The 23,957-nt window shown below is 60.4% G+C and overlaps 1 protein-coding gene across 2 annotated transcripts in view; it reads left to right on the top strand.

Moving 5' to 3' along the window:
• The first annotated feature begins 13,216 nt into the window (after positions 1-13,216).
• Positions 13,217-23,957, top strand: part of ITPR3 (inositol 1,4,5-trisphosphate receptor type 3) — a 37,481-nt gene continuing 26,740 nt past the window's right edge. Inside the window, exons 1-3 of one of the 2 annotated variants that reach the window (XM_077789078.2) lie at positions 13,217-13,528; positions 19,582-19,652; positions 23,082-23,203. In XM_077789078.2, the coding sequence (XP_077645204.1) occupies positions 13,440-13,528; positions 19,582-19,652; positions 23,082-23,203 (282 nt within the window). In that variant the 5' untranslated portion in view covers positions 13,217-13,439. The remainder of the gene's footprint in view (positions 13,529-19,581; positions 19,653-23,081; positions 23,204-23,957) is intronic. The other variant, XM_021542647.3, reaches the window with a different exon arrangement.

The following is a 23,957-nucleotide window of genomic DNA, read 5'->3' as shown; positions in this document are numbered from 1 at the left end:
CTGGCTCCTGTAACAGCTCCTGGAGCTGCTTAATCACGCTGGGTTTGGGAGTGCAGAGCAGCCAGCACAGCCAGCTCGTGTTTCCCAAGTGTTGGAAGAGCTGCCAGGCTGGTTAGGACAAAATTCCTCACAAATCCCCCTTTGATAATCTGCTGTACAAACACGGGAAGAGGGAGAGGCTGTGGGAGGGCTGAAAAATCCACTCAGGTAGGAAATCCAAGGCATCCTGTGCTGGGGGTGAGTCCTGAGGCTCAGCAGCTTGGAAAGGCTCCCAGATCCTCGGGAAAGATCCTGAAAGATCCTTGGGACAAGCTCGGAAGGTCCTGCAGGGTGTGGTGGCGGGAATTCCAGCTGGGAATGCCACCCCAACGTGCTTTTCCTCACCCTGCCTGGTCTGACGGGTCTCTCTCTCTCTCTCCCCGAGGTTTCCTGAGGGTGGATGGAGCAGCAGAAGCTTTTGGCTGCTTTGGGAGAAGCTGGGCACAGCTGGGAGCAGGTAGAGCCTCTGGAAATGGCTGAGGTGAGTCTGGGAGGGGAAAGCACCACTGGAGCTGCGACCTGGGACATCTCTGTGGGAGCTGTGTTGTCACCATGGTGTGCCCTGGTCACAGCTGCTTTTCTGCCACCTCGTTGTGGCACCACCTGGGCCAACGTGCTTAAAACGGCAGTGCCAGGTCCATAAATCCCTTTCAGAAAAGCTGGGACCTCCTGCAGACAAACCCAGCACGTTTCAGTCGAGCCCAGTTTGGAGTCTCTCCTGAGAGAAGGTTGGACCAGCACTCCCTGCCTCAGTTTCCCCTCTCCTGTGGCGGGGTTGCACAGCACATCCTCCCCTCCAAAGCACCTCATGGGTCACTGCCGGACTTGTAAACGCTTCTAAATTTCAAACTGAGAGAGGCTTTGGGCAGGATCAGCCCGCTGGCTGAGGAAAGCCTCCATTCCGGTGGGGAATTCCCGAGCCTGGCTGCCCTCAGCCAGCAGCACGGGAGAGAGGGAAAAACGAATTCCTTCACTCCGGGCACAGGAAGAGCCGCCTGGAGCTGGGGAAGGGGCTCGGTGCCCTCGCTGCCCGCCGGGTATCTGCACCTGGGGGCACCTGGGGGCACCTGGGGGCACCTCAGCTCCCGGCTTCTCCCTCCCGCAAGGAGCAGACGCGTTCTCCAGCTGCATCCAGCGCTGGGAAGATCCCAATAACACCGGGAAGCAGAGCCCGGGGTCTCCAGGAGTTTCACCGAGCTCTTCCCCATCCGTGCCCGCCCCGCAGCCTCCCAGCTGGGCAGTGCGTGGGCAGGGCAGGCTTTTGGAAGAGCGCCCCGAGTTCCGGCGGTGCTCCTCCGTGTGAACCCTCCGCCCCTGAGCCGCACAGAGGCTCCTTTCAGCCAGGGGGGTGTCTGTGGGGAACAGATCCGCACTCACAGAGAGAAGCAGGGACACGCCTGGCGTGGTTCCATCTGGAAAATGCTGGGGTCCAGCTTGTCCCAGCATCCCTGGGCATCCCTGGGCATCCCTGGGCATCCCTGGGCATTCCAGGGCTGCCCCATGCCCACTGTGGGTCAGGTCTGGGGCATGGGAGCCAGGGCTGGGGAAATGGTGCCAGTCAGTGCCAGGCATTCCCTGCCTAGATCCAGCCTAATTCCCGTCCCTGCCCAGATCCAGCCTAATTCCCATCCCTGCCTAGATCCAGCCTAATTCCCATCCCTGCCTAGATCCAGTCTAATTCCCATCCCTGCCCAGATCCAGCGACACGGGGAGCGGCTCCCGACGTTCATCCCCCGAGCTGGGGTCGGTGCTGCTGCCTCGTTCCCCACCCCAGGCCTGGCTCCAGATCTTGTCTCTTCTTTTCCCTTGGCTTAATGAAAAAACTTCATTTTCCTCTTTGCTTTCCCCTTTCCCCTTCCTGGGGAAGGACCCTTGAGTCTCCCCCCACCTCGACTGCCACGGCCTGGATATTTTTTCTTTTTAAGATGAGGCGTTTAGTGTGACTAAGATGTTCTCACTTCTCCCTCTTGATTATTCCCTTTTCTTTATTAAACAGCTCTGTGTTGAATTATTTTTCCTCCTTTCCCAACCTTCCTCCCCCCAGCTTTTATATTATTTATTCCCTGTGGCTTTTAAGGGCTTTATTCATTAATTTCGTAGTAAGAAGAGGCATCTATCCCCTCCCACACTGCGAAAAGATCAGTGGGATCATTTTGGCTGGGGGCGATCTCCAGCCCAAGGGGTTAAAGCTTGCAGAGGTTTGTGAGAGGGGCTGGCTCCTGTCCCTGTGGCTGCTTCACCCCTGGAAGTGTCCATGGCCAGGCTGGATGGAGTTTGGAGCAACCTGGGATAGTGGAAGATGTCCCTGCCCATGGCAGAGGTGTTTAGGGTCCCTCCTGATCCAAACCTTTATGAGATGTCCCTTCACCTTCCCTGGGGTGCAGCAGGAGCGTCCCTGTCCCCACATCCATCCCCAGCCATGCCCTGGCCTGGCCGGGCAGTGCCGGGCGCTGGAAGCGGTGACCTGAGAGCATTCCCAGAATATTCCCAGCCCTCAGAGCATTCCCAGCCCTGAGAGCATTCCCAGGCCTCACAACATTCCCAGACTATTCCCAGCCCTCAGAGCATTCCCAGATCATTCCCAGCCCTCACAGCATTAACAGACTATTCCTAGGCCTCAGAGCATTCCCAGACCATTCCCAGCCTTCAGAACACTCCCAGCCCTCACAGCATTCCCAAACTATTTCCAGCCCTCAGAATATTCCTAACCCTCAGAGCATTGCCAGCCCATTTCCAGCCCTCACAGCATTCCCATCCCTCAGAGCATTTCCATCCCTCAGAGCATTCCCAGGCCATTCCCAGCCCTCAGAGCACTTCCAGCCTTCAGTCCATTCCTAGGCCTCACAGCATTCCCAGCCCATTCCCATCCCTCACAGCATTCCCAGCCCTCACAGCATTCCCAGGCTATTCACAGCCCTCACATCATTCCCAGCTCTCAGAGCATTCCCAGATCTGAGAGCATTCCCAGCTCTCACAGCATTCCCAGCCCTCACAGCATTCCCAGACCATTCCCAGTTCTCAGAACATTCCCAGGCTATTCACAGCCCTCAGAGCATTCCCAGCCCTCACAGCATTCCCAGATCTGAGAGCATTCCCAGCTCTCACAGCATTTCCAGCCCTCACAGCATTCCCAGGCCATTCCCAGCCCTCAGAACATTCCCAGGCCATTCCCATCCCTCAGACCATTTCCAGCCCTCACAGCATTCCCATCCCTCAGAGCATTCCCATCCCTCAGAGCATTCCTGGCCCTCAGAGCATTCCCAGGCCATTCCCAGCCCTCAGAGCGTTCCCAGCGCCGGTCACGGGCCGGAGGAGCTGCTGGCAGCGCCGCCCGGACTAATCTGGGAATTGTATGCCAGGAAGGGCACACCCAGCCGGGACAAAGGCTTCGCTCCACGCTCCAGCGCTCCCGAGCTTCCCCCGGAGCGCCCCAGCGCTGCTTTGGAGCCGTCCCGGGGCCTCTCCTGCTCCCTGCCCAGCCTTGGGCACCTGCTCCAGGTGTGGGACGGAGTTTGGTGACACCTGGATGCTCTCCCAGCCGCCTCGTGCTCCTGCCCATCCCTGGGGAACGTCACAGCACGGGGATGAAGCACCCAAACTGCCTGAACCCAGGGCTGTGAGAGAGATGCACGCCCTGGTCACCCCCAGGGTGTTTAATCCGGACCCTGACAGGGGCAAATTCATGCAGCCGTCGTTGTTTTCCTGATGGTGTGGTTTAGCCGAGCTGTCATGGCAACAACCCCTTCTCCTGATGCCTTCCCGGGTACCAAAACTCTCCGTCCTTGACACATCCTTAGAAGCCTTGAGCTCCAAATAGACTCCAGGCTGTGCAAAACCGCTCGAGATTTCCCGAAGCTGGAGCAGATGTGGGGGTTATTATTAGCACTCAGCCTCTGCCAGGGCAAGTGTCAAACACGGCGGAGGCGTCGGGAGGAAGGGTTTGACCCGGCTGAGTCACTGCAGGGCAGCTCCTGGCGGGGTCTGGGCACCTCTGAGGGAAGCTGCTGGTGTCATCTGCCGAGAGGAGCCTGGCAGGGACAGCCGGGCCTTTCCACGGTGTCACCATGTTCATTGTCCCCGTGGGAAGCGGGCTGTTGTGCCCTCTGAGGTCACTTGTCACCCTGGCACAGCTGCACGAGGTGCTGCCACATCCTGCTGGCAGTATTTTAGGGCAGCAGTTTACAAACATGGCCCGTGCATGACGAAAAGCCTCTGCCAGCCTCGCTGGCTTCCCCTGCGCCGATGGAAAACCAGGATCCAGCACTGGAGAGCTGTCCCAGCTGTGGAGGTGGATGGGCTGGTGGGATGGCTGGATCCCATTTCCATCACCCTGCTCCTCGCCCTGAGTCACTCGGGCTTGTCCTGCTCCTGCTGCACCTCCACAAAGTCCTGCTCGTGGCCTCCTCCGTGCAGGATGCTGCACCAGCATGGAGGGAAAGAAAGGCCTGGAATAACGTCCAGGCTGAGATTCACGGGGCTCATGAAGCTGCTGTAAAGTTGCATTACAAATGTGAGCCACTCGGATATTCCAGTGATCCGAGCCAGCAGAGGAGAATATTTTAAATAAAATATTCATGAAGATCCTCAGCCTGCGAAAGCGATAGAGCTCTGCTGCCTTCTGTGGACTCACACTAATTTATTTTTTATTATGACCCATTTGTAGGATGATGGGGCCGGGAGGCTCCAGGCGGTCGCCTCCAACTTCAGATCAGTTTTTTGGGTTTTTTTTTTTTTCAGGTGCTCTAAAAGCACGGAACAGCTCCACGATCTGTGCCCCAAATTCCAAACCGCTAAGGATGTAGCCTGGTATTTCTGACACACCAAACCCGGGCTCTGACACAGGCAGCAGTTCCTCCCTGCCCTGGCAGCTCAGACAGGCCACAGGGTCCCCTCTGTGCCACTGGCACTGCCCTGGCTGAGGAAGGGACCATCATCAAACCAACAAAGGGCACTCACAGCTCCGGAGCAGATGGGAGAAATATTTGCCAAACAAAGGCTCTATTTTCAAGGAAATCCTCTGACTCTCTGCCTCGAAGACAGAAATGATTCAAGCTCTGGCACAGGCGGCCGAGGAGCCGTGGGTAGGAAATTCTCCTGTCATGGGCTGAGCAGCTCTGCCATGGCTGCAGTGAGAGCCGGGGCTGCTTTTCCAGGCAGATATCATTCCTGCTTTACATTTGGGAATGACTTGAACCCTTTTGTAGGATCCAGATGCACCTATTTCATCTCTGGAATTACTCCAGGGGAGGTTGGACAGGGCTTGGAGCAAGCTGGACTGGTGGAAGATGTCCAGGCCCATGGCAGAGGATGGATGGAACTGGGAGATCATTAAGGTCTATCCAACCTCTCCTGGAATATTTCCAGGGATGGGCCATCCCCAGCTGCTTCATCCACACATCCAGCCCCGCTCAGCACAGCAAACAGCTTTGGGGTCTGCTGGTGGGGTGTGAAACACACCGTAATGTCACCTATAATTCTTAAAACCCCGCAAAACAAAGCCCTTGTGGGATTCCCTTTTTTCCTTTCCCAGCTGTAAATTCCGCCCAGCTCTGGCTGTTTCCCCTCCGCCCGTGCCTGTCCCGGTTTGTGGCATCGCCACGAGCTCGGGACCGATTTCCATGCGGAGCCCATCAAGAGTCGCTCCCGCCCCGCGCTGTCCCTCGGTCCCTCGTCCCGGCTGCCGTGACTCAGCCCGGCGTGACTAACTCTTCCCTCTCCGGCGAACAGGGATGGCGGCTTCGCCCAGCGCCCTGCTCCGCGCTGCCGGAGAACCGCCCTGGCACCGGCTGACTCATCCCGAGGAGGAGATGTCCGGCTGGGATCGCACCCCGCATCCCCGTGCCGCCTTGAAATCAGATATTGCCAGCCTGGATTTTGCCCATCTTTCCCGGGGCTCCTTGGGTTGTTTCCTCCCCAGCAGGGTTTGGGCACGCTGGGAGGGTTTATCCATCCTGATGGGGTTTGCAACCAGCCTGTCCTCACCCTCCAGCATCATGGGGTGGGCTTGGGAGTCAGGATTTCCAGCAGCCGGGCTTGGGAGTGAGGATTTTTCTCACCTGGGTTTGGGACTCAGGATTTCCTGGGTTTAGGAGTGAGAATTTTCCTCATCAGGGTTTGGGACTCAGGATTTCCTGGGTTTAGAAGTGAGAATTTTCCTCATCAGGGTTTGGGAGTGAGGATTTTCCTCATCTGGGTTTGGGACTCAGGATTTCCTGGGTTTAGGAGTGAGGATTTCCCTCATCTGGGTCTGTGAGTGAGGATTCCCTAGGTTTGGGAGTGAGGATTTCTCTCACCTAGGTTTGGGAGCAGGGATTTCTCTCATCTAGGTTTGGGAGCAAGGATTTTTTTCACCTCGGCTTCGGAGCGAGGATTTTTTTCACCTTGGCTTGGGAGTGAGGATTTTTCTCACCTTGGTTTAGGAGTGAGGATTCCCCGGGTTTGGGAGTGAGGATTTCCCTCATCTGGATTTGGGAGTGAGGATTTCCCTCAGCTGGGAGGGACAGCCGCCGCCGTCCCCGAGGGTGGAAACACGTCTGATGAGGCTCTGCTACCCCACACTCAGTCCCCGGTTTAAAGTGATGGAATATGTGCACAGAAGGAATAATACGCAAGGAATTCCTGGCTGTGAGGGTGGGCAGGCCCTGGCACAGGTGCCCAGGGAAGCTGTGGCTGTCTCTGGATCCCTGGGAGTGCCCAAGGCCAGCTTGCAGCAGCCTGGGAATGGTGGAAGCTGTTCCTGCCCATGGCAAGGGTGGAACGGGATGGGATTTAGGATCCTCCCAACCCAACCCAACCCATCCATGATCCTCTCCCAGCAGGATGTGCAGGGTGCCCAGGGCACTCCTGGCTGTGCTGGGATGGGGGTCCAGCAGGGCACGGGGTCCCTTCCAGCTTTGCCCCGAGCATCTCCGGTGCCATCCAAGCAGGAACAGCCGCGCTCCAAGCTGGCAGCCCCGTTCCTGACGTTGTTACCTGGAGGAGCCCAGGCAGGGTGTGAGCACCGAGGGGAGCAACCTCCACCCGTCCCCCTGCCCCTCGGGGACAATGTGACAGGGGTGGTGGCCTGGCCCGGCCAGGGAGGCACAGGCCATGGGCCACTGGCTTCCCAGCCCATCGCTCAGCAGGAAGGAAGGCAAGGCTGTGGTTTGCTCAGCAAGGGCTGTAATTAGGCTGATTGGCACTAACTTGCCTTAAAATGCCGGGGAGGAGGGGAGAAACCACAGCTCAGCCATTTTACGTGGGATTGTGCTGGGAGAAACGGAGCCAGGACAGGGCTGGCTCTGTCCCTTCTCTCTGTGACATTCCCATGGGTCCTTTCAGAGCAGACCACCCCCAAGAGGAGCTTCCCTGTTGTACCCCCCCGCTTCAAATCTGCCTGGCAGACCCCCCAAAGGCCAGCTCAGGCTGGGCTGGAGCTGAGCGTGCCCCGGGGCTGGCAGGGCACGGCGGGCTGCGTGCCCCGGCGCATTTCCTGCCAGGCTCTGATAAGATGTGCCTTCATTCACGGCTGTGTGCTGACCACAGGCCACATGAGAGGCCCGGCGTGGCCCACTTGGGAGCAGAGGAAACGCGGCGTGGCCTGGCAGCCCCTCTGCTGCTGGGAGGAGAGGCTGTGCCTGGCCGTGGTGGAGCCCTTTGGGGTTCTTCAGGGGCTGGGCACGCTGTGGGATCCGATCCCAGCACTGCTCGGGGCTGCTTGGGAAATTTGCTCATTTGTCACAGAATCCCAGGCAGGTTTGGGGTGACAGGGACCTCAAAGCTCATCCCATTCCACCTCCTGCCATTGGCACCTTCCAGGCTGCTCCAAACCCTGCTGGGACCAGCCTGGCCTGGGTCCTGCCCTGATGTGCCTTGGGTGAATAAAGGAGGCTTTTCCTGGGATATAAATTGTGTGGGGCTGAGCCAGTGCTGTTCCCACATGGGCACAGCTGCAATGGGCAAAAAAGCAGCAGATTTGGGGCACAGCTGTGGAAGATTTTGAAGGTGGCTGCACACCTGAGGTGCAGGGCAGGGGTGGCCAGCGAGCCAGGAGGGCTGGGCAGTGCAAAACCTCTTGTGCAGCTGACGAAGGGATGGGAAATGAGGAACAGGGCTCTTCCCTCACCCATCCTGCCATCCTGGCCTGGGCTGAGGGTACAGCTGGCAGCCCCAGCCGCTGCTCCACCCCCCAATTAACCCGTGTTTGCTTATTAGGGGAGTTACAAGCCTGTGCAAACACTTCCATTTGCTTTCGATAAAGCCAAGGGAAGAAAAAGCCCTGCCCACGAGGTGTGGCTCCTCCCAGGGGTCTGGGGCGAGCGGGGGCTCCCGAGGCCCACCTGGCAAGGTCCGAGCATCCCTCCCTGCCACAGCCCAGTCCCGTGTCACCCGCTGGCTGTCCCCAACCCCGCCGCTCCCACACAACCGCGGCGCTTGTCCCAAACTTGGCCCGGTGTCGCCAAGAGCAACTGCTAATTGTTCTCGCTCTCTGTACTATATTTAATTCCCCACTATTATTTTTTCCCCTTTTAATCATAAAAAGCCTAAATTTCCCTCGGGGAAGGTTATTGGCTCGAGTGTGGAAATATACCTGTGCCTTGCATGGCGCTGGGCCACCGGGGCTTTGGCTGTATTTTTAAATCCAAGTACAAAGTGTCTTCCACGCCAGCGCCGTTTAACCCTTCCCAGGAGGGAGAGTGGGAGGAAAGGAGTGTGTGTGGGGGGGTTCTTCCCTTTTTCTCAGCTCCTGCTCGGAGCAGGATGGGTTTGGACGGGTGGACAGCAAGCTGGGCATGGAGAAACGTGGCGTTTGAGGAATTGACCCCATATTCCTCTAGGAATTGCCCCGCTTTTCCCTCTCCCCGACCCACGAGGTCGCCCCGAGCATCTCCTCCTTCCCAGCCTCCTCCTGCCCCCGCTGTGGGTGTGTGTGGGGGGGTTGGGGTGCTCCGAGGTAACCCGGAGCCTCACCACCTTTGAGGATGTGGGCCAAAGTCATCCAGCCTGAGATGCTATTTCAGGGGAGCGCGGCTGCTCCCGCGGGAGCCCCGGCACAGCCGCCGCAGCCGGCCGGCCACGGGTGGCACAGGCAGGAGGGAGCTGCTCCCGTCTCCTCCGGCAGTGAAATCACCCGAGGGGGCTCAGCCCTTCCCCGCAGACCTTGGGGCGCCTTTCCAGCGGCTGCTGCGGGGGGAGGTTTGGGTTCGCAGCTCAGATTTGGGGTCTCACCCTCATCCCTGTGGATTTTCTGCGCCAAAGGAGCGGCTTTGTTCAGTGGGAGCTGCTCTGCGCTCTGAAATCCTCACTCAGGAGAAATGGGAGTGAAACAACCCTTTTTTTTTTTTTTTTGGCTTGGGGTCAGCCCTGGTTTCATCCATCCCAGCCCTGACGCTGCTTCTCTCTGGGATGGGAGGACGGGGCAGCAGCGTGAAAGGCTCCACACAGGCTTTGTGCTGCCTCTGGGTGCTCCCTGACCCCCCTGCTGCCCCCAGAGCCACCAGACGAGGGGACAAATTCCTCTCCTGGCCTGAGAACCCCCCTCCTCTGCCTGACCCTCAGCAGAGCCCTCTCAGTGCCTGGCACAAGGGACCGAGTGTCTCCCTCCCTCCTCCCCAGACAAAGGCAGCCACAGTTATTTTTCGCCTTCTTCTTCTTCCAAGTGGTTTCACCCTTGAGTTGCCGGCCTTGATTTGGGATTCCCGAGGGGACCAGAAGCCGGAGGGGGCCCTGGCAGGGCTGGGAAGGTGTTTGGGCACTGGCACCACACCTGCTCCATCCCCTCCTGCTGGCTCCCAGGACATCCTCACAAAGCTGAGCTCCACGCGGGATCCTGTGGAGCTTTGGGGGCGAGGATACGACCCCGGTGATCTGTTCTGGGCATCCCACCCCATCCCAGTGCAGGAACTGCAGGGAGCACTCCCTGCCAGCCTCCCCGTGGGAAGGGTGGGCAGGTAAGGGGAGCTTTGCCAAGGGAGCATCCCGCGGGCAGGGCGGGGGCCTGGGGCAGGGAGGGGACCCTGCAGCTCCTTCAGAGGAGCAATTTCAGCATGAGAAAGGAATGTGGCTCCCGGCCCTGCCAGGGATGGGATGGAGGCTGTGCTCAGGAATAGGGATGATTTCTGCTGGCCTGACTCACTGGCGGCCTCCTCACAGCCGCTTCCTCTCCGGGAGGCAGAAACTCCCAGTTTTTATTTATCACACGGCTTAAAGTAGGGGTGAAGGAAGGAAATGTTCTTATTTTTAACTCCTCTGTGTCCCCGGGGCCTGGGCCAGCGCTGGCATGGTGAGGTGACCACCAGGAGCATCCCTGTGGCCAGGGCTCCCCCTCACCTGAGCACTGCAGGCTTTGGCAGCTCCCCACAGGCTCTGAGCCCACGCACGGAGTGTCCCCTCAGGCTGGGAGCATCGAGGGACCCTGTGCAGAGTGGGGACACCCAGGGTGGGCAGGGGGATGACTCGGTGTGGGCACAACCACGCTGAGGGCAGCTGAGATCCGCTGAGCCCCGGGGAAAATTCATTTCTCTGCCCTTAAAGCCACCTGCCTGTGCTGCTGCTCCTGTGGGGACAAACCTTGGTGACCTGCTGGGGGTCCCTGTTTGTGCCCCCCACAAGGACAGAGCTGTCACCAACCCTGGGGTGCCAAGGGTCCCTCTTTGTGCCCCCCACAAGGACAGAGCTGCCATGCCCCAGAGCTGGGGGATGAGGAGGGTTTCCTCCATCCCAGCTCCATCCAGGGCAGATTTGGGGATGTTGTGTCACCATTCCCAGGGTTCAGAGTGGGCAGGGTGACACCCCTGGAATATTTTGGGTTCCTCAGCTGAGCTGGGACGTTCAGTGCCTGGCTGGGCACTGTCAGCACCCTGGTGGTGCCATGGGTGGGATGGAGGTTTCCAGAAGCTCCATCTCTCTGTTCCCAGTCCTCCTGGGAGGCAGAAACCAGGCCAGGTGCCAGTTTATTTAGTGCCACGGGGTTTTTTACACTCCCAGAGGGTTTTCCTTGCCCAGCCATGCCCGGTGAGGCTGGTGGCACTGGTGTGCCCCTCAGCTGAGGCACTGCTCGTGTCTGTGCTCAGAGCAGCTGATCCGGGTGTGAAGTTTGGGACTTTGGTTCCTTGGGGTTTCCTTGAGCTCCTGTTGTGAAACCTTCATTTGCTTCTAAAAGCAGTGAGTTTTTGTTGGGTTTTTTTTTTTTTTTCTCATGATCTTCTCTTTTCCCCCTCTGTTGCCCTGAGATAAAGGCTTCTAAATTTGTCCTGTGCTGAAAACGCAGCTAATCCTGATGGACCTGAATTCGCATCTCCCCCCCAGAGGAATTGCACTAATTTTTTTTTCCCTTTGTTCTGCCAGGGGACCTGTCCGTTTCCTAGTGGAAAGAAAAAAAAAAAAATCACTATTTAGGGCAAGGTTTATATTCCTGAAACCTGTGTTTGTTTGCGAGAAAAGAGGACAGGAGGGAAATAAATGAGAAAAGCATCATGCTGCTTTTTTTTTTTTTTTCCCTCTCCCAATATTGTTTTTACAGCAGGCAAGTTTTAATTAAAAGTGAAAAACTGGGTCGCTTGTGCTGTCCAGAAGATGCTCTGAGGACGTGGTCCTTTCCCACCAGTGTTAATTTGGGAGCCCAGAGCAGCTGGCCCAGTCTGGAGGTGTTGGGAAGGCTCCTCAAAGGACTGCAGGGACGGGGTGGGCTCTGGAGGAGGGCGTGAGGGTCTCTCCTTCCTGCCCACAGCTCCTGGTGGTGATGGAGGGGTTGGAGGTGACCTTTTGGGTGCTGGCTGAGCCCTGTGCCGCTCCCGGGGTCGGGCTGTCCCCGCGGCGGGGACGGGCAGGGTCTGGCAGCGCTGCGGGGACAGCGCTGGTGAGAGGCAGAGCAGGTGCGAGCTGGGAGCGCCGAGCTGCAGGAGCCACCTGGGGCAGGAAAATCCACCGAGAGCCGCCTCGGCCTCACCTGGGGCTCTCCCTGCTGCGGGGGCGGTGCGGGACCCGGGAATGCTCCGGCCGAGGGGACGGGGACGGGAACAGGGACAGAGATAGGGACAGGGACAGGGATAGGGACAGGGACAGGGACAGGGACAGGGACAGGGATGGGGACAGGGATAGGGATAGGGATAGGGACAGGGACAGGGACAGGGACAGGGACAGGGACAGGGATAGGGATAGGGACAGGGATGGGGACAGGGATGGGGATGGGGACGGGGACAGGGATGGGAACAGGGATAGGGACAGGGACAGGGATGGGGACAGGGATAGGGATAGGGATAGGGATAGGGATAGGGATAGGGATAGGGACAGGGACAGGGACAGGGACAGGGATAGGGATAGGGATGGGGACAGGGATATGGACAGGGACAGGGACAGGGACAGGGATAGGGATAGGGACAGGGACAGGGATAGGGATAGGGACAGGGATGGGGACAGGGATAGGGATAGGGATAGGGACAGGGACAGGGACAGGGACAGGGACAGGGACAGGGACAGGGACAGGGATAGGGACAGGGATGGGGACAGGGACAGGGATAGGGACAGGGATAGGGACAGGGACAGGGACAGGGACAGGGATAGGGACAGGTGCCACCTGAGAGGGGCTGCACCAAGGGGACGGCACACGAGGGGCCGTGCGGGAGGGGCCGGAGCCGCGGCAGTGCCCGCTGAGCCCGCTGAGCCCGGGCAGTGCCCACTGAGCCCGCTGAGCCCGGGCAGTGCCCGCTCGCTGTCGCCGGCGGCTGCGGACGGTGCGCGGGGGCTCCCCGCGACCCCCGAGCGCCCGGGGCCGTTCAAGCGGGGAAGCCGCGGTCGAGACCCCCGGGCTGGGGGCTCCGTGCTTGGCTCAGAGCGGCCCGAGGAGGTTTCGTGCCGGGCCGGGGGCCGCGCAGCCGAGCCCGGGCAGCGCAGCCGGGGCTGCCCGCGGGCACCGGGGCGCGCAGCCCGCGCCCCCCCCGACGGGAGGCGGGGGCGGGGGTGGGGCCTCCGGTGTCCCCCCCCCGTCCCGGGCGGCCCCGGGTCCCCTCCCCGCACGCTGCTGCCGGCGGGACTTCCTGATCCCGCCGCATTGGCCGCAGGTAGCGCAGCTGTGCGGGACGGGGCACGGCCAGACGGACAGAGCCCATGCGGACCCTTAGCTGAGCTTCATCCCCCGCCCCCTCCTCCTCTTCCTCCTCCTCCTCCTCCTCGTCTTCCTCCTCCCTCCCTGCCCGGCTGCCTTCCTGCCCGGCACATGTAAAACTTGTGCGTGCGGCTCCGCTCCCGTCCCGCTGCCGGTGCTGCTGGCGGCAGGAGCCGGGCTGGGACCGTCCCCCCGCGGAGCAGAGACCCCTCCGCGCCCCCCGGAGCAGGGACCCCCCCGGCTCCGCTCGCCCATGCTGGATTTCGGCCCGGGAAGGTGACTGCAGGAGGAAGCGGCGCCGCGCCGGGTCAGGGTAACCATGAATGAGATGTCGAGTTTCCTGCACATCGGGGACATCGTCTCCCTGTACGCCGAGGGCTCCGTCAATGGCTTCATCAGCACCTTGGGGTGAGCGAGGGGCTCCCGGGGCCGCCCCGCGGTGATTCCGGGATGGACGGGACGGGACGGGGCAGCTGAGCCCGAGCGCGGTGGGAAAAGGAGCCGGGAAGCGCCGGGAGCTCAGCAGGGACGGGGAGAGGAGCCGGGCAGGGGGACAGGCTGTCCCCGAGCTGTCCCGGGCTGTCCCCGGGCTGTTCCCGGGCTGTCCCGGGCTGTTCCCGGGCTGTCCCCGAGCTGTCCCCGGGCTGTCCCCGAGCTGTTCCCGGGCTGTCCCGGGCTGTCCCCGGGCTGTCCCCGAGCTGTTCCCGGGCTGTTCCCGGGCTGTTCCCGGGCTGTCCCGGGCTGTCCCCGAGCTGTCCCCGAGCTGTTCCCGGGCTGTCCCCGGGCTGTCCCCGAGCTGTCCCCGGGCTGTTCCCGGGCTGTCCCGGGCTGTCCCCGAGCTGTCCCCGGGCTGTTCCCGGGCTGTCCCGAGCTGTCCCCGGGCTGTCCCGGGCTGTCCCCGGGCTGTCCCCGGGCTGTTCCCGGGCTGTCCCGGGCTGTCCCCGAGCTGTTCCCGGGCTGTCCTGAGCTGTTCCCGGGCTGTCCCGAGCTGTCCCGAGCTGTTCCGAGCTGTCCCCGAGCTGTTCCCGGGCTGTCCCGGGCTGTCCCCGGGCTGTCCCCGGCTCCCGCTGCTGCCAGGGGCTGGATGTGGCCCTGCAGGGACCCTCAGCCCCCCTTCCCCTGGCCAGAAGCTGCTTCCCCCCGCTCAGGGGCTGGCGGATGAGATGGGTTTGAGCAGCGCCAGGGGTCAGTGGGACGAGGACGGGGACACTTGGGGGTGACAGCTCGGCCAGCCGGGGCCCTTCCTGGGCATTCTGTGCCCCCAGCCCTGCCCAGCGGGGCCGGGGACAGGCAGTGGCGGCTGCCGCTGTCCCCTCAGTGTCGCACACAGCCGGTGGTCAGCGGGAATCGCTGCAGGGTCACCAAGCCGGGCTGCCCGTGGCTACCAAGTGCTGCCAGGGGCTGAGGGACAGGGCAGTGCCAGCTCCGGGCTGAGGCAGCTCCCTGGACGTGGCAGAACGGGCCGGGGGATCTCTGCCCAGCCTGGGGACCTGTCCCGTGTCCCTGCAAGCCAAGGGTGCGGCCGGAGCCGCCGCTGGGCACAGCCAGGCCAGCGATGCCCCTCTGCTCCCACCGGGAATGTTTGCCCGGTGGCACAGGGACAGGGGGGTGACAGGGAGGGCTCCGACAGGGCCGCCCTGGGGCACGGGTGGGTTTTTCCTTGCCCTGACTCAGGATGCCAAAGCGTGCCCGCAGCCCCGGGCGAGTGGCATGTGGGGCCGTGCCAGCTCCTGCCCCACGCCGCTGCGTGTAGGAGAGGCTGAGCTCAGGCAGGAATGCTGACTTGGATGGGATTCCTGGGGCAGGAGCTGCCCGGCTCTATAATCTGCGCTGAATGCACTTGCTCCCACATGCCTGTGCCGAAGCGGAGCCGTACATACCTGCGCCCACACGCGTCCCCTCACCCACCCCCGGGCACGCGTGGCACTGGGCTGCTGCCCACCGGGGCTCCCTCCACCTGGCTGCTCAGAAATGGGGTGCAGAAGTGCCCAGAATCCCCGTGTGTGCAGCCACAGTGCCGGGCAGCAGGTCCTGCAGGTGCAGCCTGGCTGAGCCAGCCCTCCCTGCACCCCACGGGTGCTTTTGGAGAGGTCTCCTTGGAGCTGCCCCAGTGCCAGAGCTGTGCCAGGCAGGGGGTGCTGAGCACTCCTCCAACCTCTTGGAAATGGGCTCTGCAGGAGGCTCTGCAGGGAGCAGCACTCGTTGTTGCCCCCAGAACACGTCCCAGTAGCTCAGTTAGAAAAATGTGGATTTTTCAGAGCTCTGATCCCTTTGCAGCTCTGGCCCTCACATCCCCCTTTTTGCCAGGTGTTTTCCCAGACTTCCTCAGAAGCAGCTGAAGAGCAGGGCTTGCCTGGGGAGCCTCTTCTTCCTGGCCCAACACATCCTCTGCTGGGCAGCCCCACTTTCCCAGCCTTCTGCTTCCTGCAGGTTCTTTCTCCCCTCCCTCCTAAAATTGTTTTCCCTGGTGCCCTGCGACATGGGAGACCCAACCGCACCTTAAATCACTCCTGCGATAAGGGACCAGGTGACTCACCGAGAGTGCTCTCCTGCCACAGGGACCTTCCTTAGCTCATTTGCAAGGCAAACAGCTCTGCCAGCCCACGCGGGCGCCCTCAGGAAGCTTTCCTGACATCCTTCCTTGTGGAGGGGCTGGCTCCGGGCTGTGGGATCGCCTGGGGTCTGCAGCGGGATCCTCTCTTTACGGAGTGTCCCCAGGTGTTGATCACCAGTGTCACGTTAAGGGTGGCTGCTGTGACATCCCTGTGCCAGCGCCCTGTGGAGCAGCCCCGGGGGTCTCCGGGGTGTGGGGCAGAGGTGAGGGGAGCCCTGCAGCCCCCACCTGAGGCTCCGCTGCTCCTCCAATCTCTCCCTGTCACCCCCTCTTTGCAGTGGGCGTTTGCTCCTGAGCAGGAAAAACATCCCGGGCCGGGTGTGGAGCTCAGGCTGGGCTCGGAGGGGGGAAAATGCCGAGCCAAAATACCCAAACCAGCCCAAATGCTCGAGTCAGCCCAAAGCAGTGCCCTGGGAAGGGAGAACCGGGCTCAGGGCTGGTCACGGTGACCCTTGCGGGGCTGGGGCACGGGATGGGCTGATTGGAGTGGCCAGAAGTGGTTTTGGGGATGTGGGAAGTTGCCCTGGAGGATTTTGTGCTGCCGCATCCCTGCCAGGCTCCTAGAACCCTTCAGGGGCTCAGAACAGACACTGGCAGAGGGGAAGGGTCGGTGACAAACCCAGCTGGGTGCCGGGTGGCTGTTGCAGGTGAAATAACACCTGTACCTGTGGTTACAGGTGGATTTCGGGGTGGAGCAGCTCGGGGAGATGCACTGGTTAAAGGGTAACTCCATCTCCGCCGGGTCAGGATGAACCCGTCCCTGCCGAGAGGAGGAGGAGGAGGAGGAGGAGGGAGGAGGAGTCCAAGCCCTCCTGGCACCGGGACAGCACCAAAAAGCTGCATTTTTGTGGCTGCCCCACTCCCTTTACTCTCTCCTCCCTGGGGCAGTGCCCATCCTGCGGGTGCCAGAGGGGCTGGTCTGGCTCCACGGCCAACAACGAGCACTCATCACCCTCCTCCTCCTCCTCTTCCTCCTCTTCCTCACCTCAGGCTTTGCTGGGCTTTGTATTGGGGCTCTCCTGGCTCTACTGGGGTTTCCCTTTTCCCAGAGCTCCCTGGACCCCGGCATGCCTGAACTGCCCCTTGGCATCGTCTGTGCCACATCTGGGGGAACTTTCTGTGCCACATCTGAGGAAGTTTCTGTGCCACATCTGAGGAAAGTTTCTGCCCAGCCCAGCGGGCTCCAGCTGGGGGCTGTCCCCGGAGAGGGGTCGGGAGGGTCCGACTGCTCCGGATTTTGGACGAGCTCCTTCTCTCCTGACCTCGGCGAAGGCTCTGCCTCGCAAGAGGCCAAACGCCCTGGCCCCGGGCCAGGGAATCACTCTGTGCTCGGGGTTCGGAAGCACCAGGAAGCCCCGCTGGAAGCCCGGGGCTAAGAGCCGGCCAGATGCTCGCCCGCGCCTTGAGGGGCTCACCAGCGCTGGATCCTCCTGCTCCCGGGGAGGGGGAATTTGGAATGGCAAAATGACATTCCATGGCTGCATCCCGCCTTCTGCCTCGCTCAGGATCCTCCTCCCGCTGCTTGGACACCGGTTTGCCATTAAAAGGTGCCCTCGCACATCCCCGCCGCTCTTTGGGGAGCTTCCCCGGCCCATCCCACCGCGGGAATGCCGGTTTTTAGCGGGAGCATGTCCCGGCCCCAGCAGCCTCCCAGGTGACTCATGTCCACTCTGTCAGAATCCCTGTTTTTTTAATATTTTTAGGAAATTTTTAACCGAGGAATGTTTGCCCAGAGTATCAGTTTAATAAAAAGAACGCTTCGTGTTCCTGCCGAGCGCGTAATCCTGGGATTACAGATGCTGAAAGTGCCTTGAGATCGTTAACTAATTAAGACTTCAAGGCTGGCAGGTCACTGTCTGTAATCCTGCCCGGTGGAGCGGGGATGCCGGGCACAGGGCAGGGCTGCAGCAGGGCCAAGAGGAGTGAGAGGCTCTCCTGCTCTTTTCTTCAGTGCTGAAAATAAACCCGGCAGGTCAGGCCCTTCCTCAGAGACCTCCAGCAATAAGAGTGGAGGATTTGGGGGTTTAAAGTGCCCAAATCAATCGAGCCTTTCTGCCTCCGTGGGCACTGATGGGAGCTGGGGATGTGCTGAGGGTCAGGGTTTCACTCCCTGAGCCCCACCCGTGGATTGGTGTCCTCAGCCCTCGGTGGTTTTTGCTCCAAGGCACATCCCAAGGGTTTGTTCTGCCCTGTCTCCCATCAAAATAACAGAACAGAAATCAAAACTGCCCCCGAGTGACACCAGGGCTGGGCTGCATGTCCCCTGTGGTGCTGCAGCCGCTCTGGTTTTTCCCCTTTCCCTCGTTCCCTGCCCTCCCAAGGCTCTGCAAGAACCTGGGAATGTCCCTGCCTACTTCCCTGCTGACACGACCCAAGGAAAAGGTGTTTGAACAGCCCCAAACCCCCTGGTTTGCAAAGCCCAGGCTGCCCTGTCTGGCCACAGCTCGTGGGTTTGGGGTTTTTCCAACCTTCCATGTCTGTGCTAATGGTTTTGAAGCTGCCACCGGGCAAATTGCTTTTCTCTTCATGTGCAATGTGAGGCTGCTCTCCCCGGCCCCGGGGAGCCGTGAGGAGCACAGGGGTGCCAGAGCCCGGTGCCAGCCCACGCCTCCTCCGCAAGGACACGGCAGCTCCGGGCTCCCCGGGGTCCCCATCCATCAGCACCGAGGCCAAATTCCTCTGTGCGAGCGAAAGGAATTCTCCCCTCCTCCAGAGAGCGGCTGGGCTCAGGGAGGGAGGCCGGACCTGCGGGTGGGATGGATCTTTTGGGTTTTAGCCCTTTGCAGAGCAGCGCGTCCATCTCCAGCGATTTTCGGGGTGTTTGCTTTGCTGGGGACACCGAGAGTCCCTCGGGGACGGCGGGGACAGCGCAGGCTCCGCTTTGCCTTTGCTGCTCCGGGCTGTCCGTGCCCTCGTGTGCCCGGGACAGAGCTGTCCCCATGGATGGCAGCGCTGCGGGCCATTCCCGCATCCTCCGGCACGCTTCCCTCTGGCTCTCCCGGGCAGGAGCAGAGTTTCTCCTGCTGCTCCGGCTTCCCGGGGCTGGGGAAAGCGGGCGAGCGGGTACAGCCTGTCCTGCTGGAGCTCCCGGTTCCCTCGGGAGCCCCGCACCGGGCTCCCAGCACAGGGAGCCCCTCGGGCGATGCTCGCCCCTCTGATCCCCCTGCCGGGCTCTGCTTTGCTGTTCTCCCTAATTCGGAAAAGCAACGTCCCACCCACCCCAAAATCAGCTCTCAGCACCCAAGGCCAAGCCTCAAGGGTTTTGCTCAACGCTGGGAAAACAGAGGTGGGCAGGGAGCAGACACGGAGCCTTGATCTGATGGGCAGAGCCTGCAGCTCTGATCAGATAATAATTAATAACTGGGTTTGGGGGTGCCCTGCCACCTCCATGCACAGCACCTGCACCCTCCGTGTCCCCGTGGGAAGAGTTCCCAGCCAGGGAAGGAGAACTGGTGAATAGAGCTGAAATCCAAATCCATTTTTGCTGGATTGAGGGTGCCATAACAGAGCTCTGTGTGCAGAGGGGAGAGCTGGGCAGGGCAGGGTCCCCTGTGGCACAGGGCACTGTAAAAGGGCCTGGAGTGACTGCCACAAACCCTCCCTGGTCCTTCACTGCTGTACCAGCCCTGTGTGCCTGAGGCAACAGCGTGGAAAACACCCAGGGAAGCAGTGGGAACCGAGGGAAGGGGGATTCAGCTCCTAAAAAATATTTATGGGCGGGAAACAGGTGGGAAATGGGAGGTGCAGCTTTGGATTTGTCACTCTGGGCCAGGTGATGGTGGCACAACCACTCTGCACACTCAGCCCTCCTGTTCCTGACCCCGCTCTCAATTTTTGTCCCCCTCAGGCTGGTGGATGATCGGTGCGTGGTGGAGCCAGCAGCCGGAGACCTGGACAATCCCCCCAAGAAGTTCCGAGGTGAGGCTGGGGCAGCTCCATCACTCTGCGAGCAGCATCGGGGCCAGTTCTGGTCCTGAGCATCCACAGCAGGCATGGCATGGCATGGCATGGCATGGCATGGCATGGCATGGCATGGGGGCACAGCTCTGCCCTGCACTGCACCCACTTGGGAGGTGCTGGCATGGTCCACCCCATGTGCTCAGGGTGCTCCACACTCAGGGAAAAGCCCTATCCCGGCAGGATTTGAGTGCCTGGATGACACAACCAGGGAGCAGAGAGCTGGGAAATCTCCCCAAACCCACGACTGGGAAGTTGGTTTAGGGCAGCTGCTCCTTTCATCCCCCTCTGTTGTCATTTTATCTCTTCTTTTAAATAAGAATTTTTAAATATCCATTCTCCACTCTGCCTTGTGCCTCCACATTTTCTCAGGGTGGCTTTAACAGCACCCATCCCCCTGACCACCCTCCTTTCCCCCCACACCCCAAAATGTCTCAAGACACCAATTCCACTCTCTCAGGATCCCACCAAGCAGTGACCTGGCTCTCCACGGACATTATTACCATTAATTTATTCACTAATCTAATTAACCACCCATCCAGCATCTCCAGCATCCCCCAGCAGCTCCATCCCCAGATTCCAGCCAGGGCTGGATGCTCAGCATCCTCCCCGTCCCCCTGCCCGGGCATGCACGTGGCTGGAATCTCTTTTCCAGGCGCAGGTTTTTGGGCTCAGCCCTGCTCTCGCTATCAGGATATCCAGCTGTTTGTTTTAATGGCCGGAAAGGTAGAGCTCTCCCTGCTCGATAGCCATCGCCCGCAGCGAGGTGGAAACATGGAAACAACAGGCTGGGGCTGCTGGCCCAGAGGCTGCAGGGGATTTTCGTGCTCTGTCGCCGTCCCCACATCCTGCGGCCGGACCCTGCCCTATCCTGAAGCGCACACGGGTCGTGCCGGGGCTTCCCGCTGGGAAAACGGGACCCTCCCGCCGAGGGCAGCTCCGAAAGGTTCTTTGGAAATGCCAGAATCCACCTGGGAGCTGCTCCTGTTGGAGACACGCTCGACACCTCTCCGTTATTTGCTTTTTATTTCTTGCGGTTTCTCCTCCCGCCGAGGCTCTCCCAGCCCGGTTCAGGCACGTCAGGAAAAGCTTCCACCCTCAGCGGTGCCACTGCTGTCCCTGTCACCTGCAGATTTTGCTCCTCAAAGCCTCTCTGGGTGGAAGGTTTGCCTTCCAGGCCTCTCTGGATGGGAAGTTTTGCCCCTAAAGCCACGTTGGGTGGAACTTTTGCACCCAAATCCACATTGAGTAGATTTTTCCCCTCAGGCCTCTCTGGGTCGAAGTTTTGCTCTCCAGGGTTCTCTGTGTGGAAAGTTTTGCCCCCAAAGCCACACTGGATGGAGATTTTGCCCCCCAGGCCTCTCTGCATGGAAGTTTTGCCCCTCAGACCTCTCTGGATGGGAAGTTTTGCCCCCAAAGCCATGCTGGGTGGAAGTTTTGCCCTCAAAGCCTCTCTAGATGGAATTTTTGCCCCTCAGACCTCTCTAGATGGGAAGTTTTGCCCCCAAAGCCATGCTGGGTGGAAGTTTTGCCCTCAAAGCCTCTCTAGATGGAAGTTTTGTCCCCCAGGCCTCTCTGGGTGGAAGTTTTGCCCTCAGAGCCACTCTGGGTCAGAGGTTTTGCCCCCCAAGCCTTTCTGGGTAGGAGATTTTGCCCCTCAGGCCTCTCTACATGGAAATTTTCCCCCTCAGGCCTCTCTGGATGGGAAGTTTTTCCTGCAAAGCCACCTTGGGTGGAAGTTTTGCCCCTCAGGCCTCTGGGTGGAAGTTTTGCCCCCCAGGTCACTCCAGGTTGAGGTTTTGCCCCCCAGAGTCACTCTGGGTGGAAGTTTTGCCCCTCAGGCCTCTCTGGATGGAAATTTTACCCCTCAGGCTTCTCTAGATTGAATTTTTGCCCCCCAGGCCTCTCTGTGTGGGAAGTTTTGCCCCCAAAGCCACTCTGGGTCCTGTCAGGTCGGCCCCACATCACCCTCCGAGCTGTTCACTCTGGGCACTGCAAGTGCAGACATTTCCTTCACCTCCCCTCTTCCATCCCAACCCATTTTCAGAAATCTGGCGGTGCTTTAGCCCAGCTGCCAAAAACCTCCTGCTCCCAAGACAAGCTGAGCTGGAGATTTTCTGCACGCCAACCCCCGCCGTGCCTCAGTTTCCCTCCTTGCAAAGCAGGGCTCGGCTTTACAGAGGACTCGCGGCCATTTCAGAGCGGCTGTGCTGGGTTCTTTCACCTCCCATTAATGGTTCCCGTTCATTTCCCATTTCTGGAGCCCCGTGCAGGTGCTCGGGGGCGGCTCACGGCCGCTGCCCCGGCCCCGCCGGCTGCTCCGGCTGCTTGGCACGGGACGTGCCGCGGGCAAACGGGGCTGGGGAAACGAGATGTGAAACCTGGCCCTGCCCCAGCGGCCCCGGCCGGTGAGAACCGCTCTCGGCGCTGCCCCAGCGGCACTCCCAGGTAAATAAATACACGCTCGGGCCCGCCGCCAGCCAGGGAAGGGACTCGGTTGGGTTTTTTTTGTTTTGTTTTTGGGTTTTTTTTTTTTAATTTTGTTTTCTGTGTCTGAACTTTCTGGGCTGCTATTTCAGGCATAATTAGGGCGATTCAGGCTGCAGAGCCCTTCCTGCCCTCGCCCTGTGCTGCTTCCAGCTCAGGAAGGGGGTTGGGAGATGCGAGGGCCTCGTTGTCTCCAGACATCTGCTCTCCTGCTTCAGTTCCCGAAGCCTGGCCGTGGTTGTCTGCACTTCCCGCCCACCATCCTGGGGGAAAACAGGCCAGTCGGGGCAATCTGCAGTGCAGGGTTTGGAGGAGCTGGGATGCATCTTGTGCATCCTTCAGGATCTTGAAATAGAGCTGCTGACATGGAGATCTGGGGAGCGGGCGCTCGCAGCATCCAGTGCTGGTGATCCAGGTCAGGGAGGGATGGACACGTGTGTCCCGATGGCACGGCCATCACAGGCTCCTTCCACACCTCCTGCAGGCTCAGGGTGTCCCGTGGGTGACAAGGGATGTGGAGGTGGCCGATGGTGTCCCAGACTCCCTCCTGGATCCTTCCCACCAGGATCCTCTCCTGCTTTGGTGCAGCTGGGCTCCGTCAGAGCTCCTTCTCCCCCCTGAAGCTTTCCTTCCCGACCGGCACAGCCATTTCCGATGGGAACACTTCTAATCACGAGTCCAAGAAGTGCAGTAATTCCTGGACTCATTATTTATCCTGATTTAAAGCCGGCCCAGCAGCCAGCACACGCTGACGTGACCTCCACCAGTCCCCGCCGTGCCTCCCTCGCTGATGGGGGGACCACGGTCCATCCCAGGAGTGTCCCTGCCCCTTGGTGACATTGGCCCCGCTGGGGACACCCTGGTGGCTGCTGCAGCCTCATCAGGCTCTGCTCTTGTTCCCAGATTGCCTCTTCAAAGTGTGTCCCATGAACCGCTACTCTGCCCAGAAGCAGTACTGGAAGGCCAAGCAAACCAAGCAGGACAAGGACAAGATCGCCGACGTGGTGCTGCTGCAGAAGCTCCAGGTGAGCAGGAGCGAGGCAGCCAGAGCTGGCAGTGCCCACGAGCTGCCTGGGTGATGGCATCCAGACCTCTGCTGATGCTGGTTTGGGATGAGAAGGGATTTCCAGCCATGTTCTCCCCCTTGTCCCCCACCAGTCATTGCTGTGTCACCCTCCTGATGCTTCTTGTGTGGAGGTGCTGTGGCAGAGGAGCTCTGTGAGCACAGCCCTGCACCCTGGGGCACCCCAGGGCACCTCAGGACACCTCAGGACACCCCTCAGCATTTCAGGACACCTCAGGACACCCCGGAACACCTTTCAGCACCTCAGGACACCCCTCAGCACCTCAGGACACCCCAGGACACCCCTCAGCATTTCAGGACACTCAAAGCACCCCGGAACACCTTTCAGCACCTCAGGACACCCCTCATCACCTCAGGACACCCCTCAGCACCCCAGGACAGCCATGCAGGAGGGAGCCCTGCTTCCAGAACGTGTTCCAAAGGGCTGGGGAAGGGAAAGGCTCCCGTTGGCTTCCCCCAGCCTTGGCCAGGGCCCACATCAAACATTGCACAACGGCCTCAGGCAGCTGGCGAGGCCCCGCCGATGATTCATAAAACCGAGGCTGGGGAGAGATTTCACTAAATCATCTCATCGGGCCTGGAGCCCAGCCCCAGCCCCGCCATCCCCAGCTCTGCCTCGGGCAGGGGGTGCTGAGCAGTGCCAGGACAGGGTGTGCTGCCCTGGAGGTGCCAGGACAGGGTCAGTGCCTGCTCCG

Source organism: Lonchura striata, chromosome 26, assembly GCF_050655825.1.
Source record: "Lonchura striata isolate lonStrDom1 chromosome 26, ASM5065582v1, whole genome shotgun sequence".
NCBI lineage: Eukaryota > Metazoa > Chordata > Aves > Passeriformes > Estrildidae > Lonchura > Lonchura striata.
Note: the sequence above shows the minus strand (reverse complement) of the source record. Positions and strands in the feature narration are given on the sequence as shown.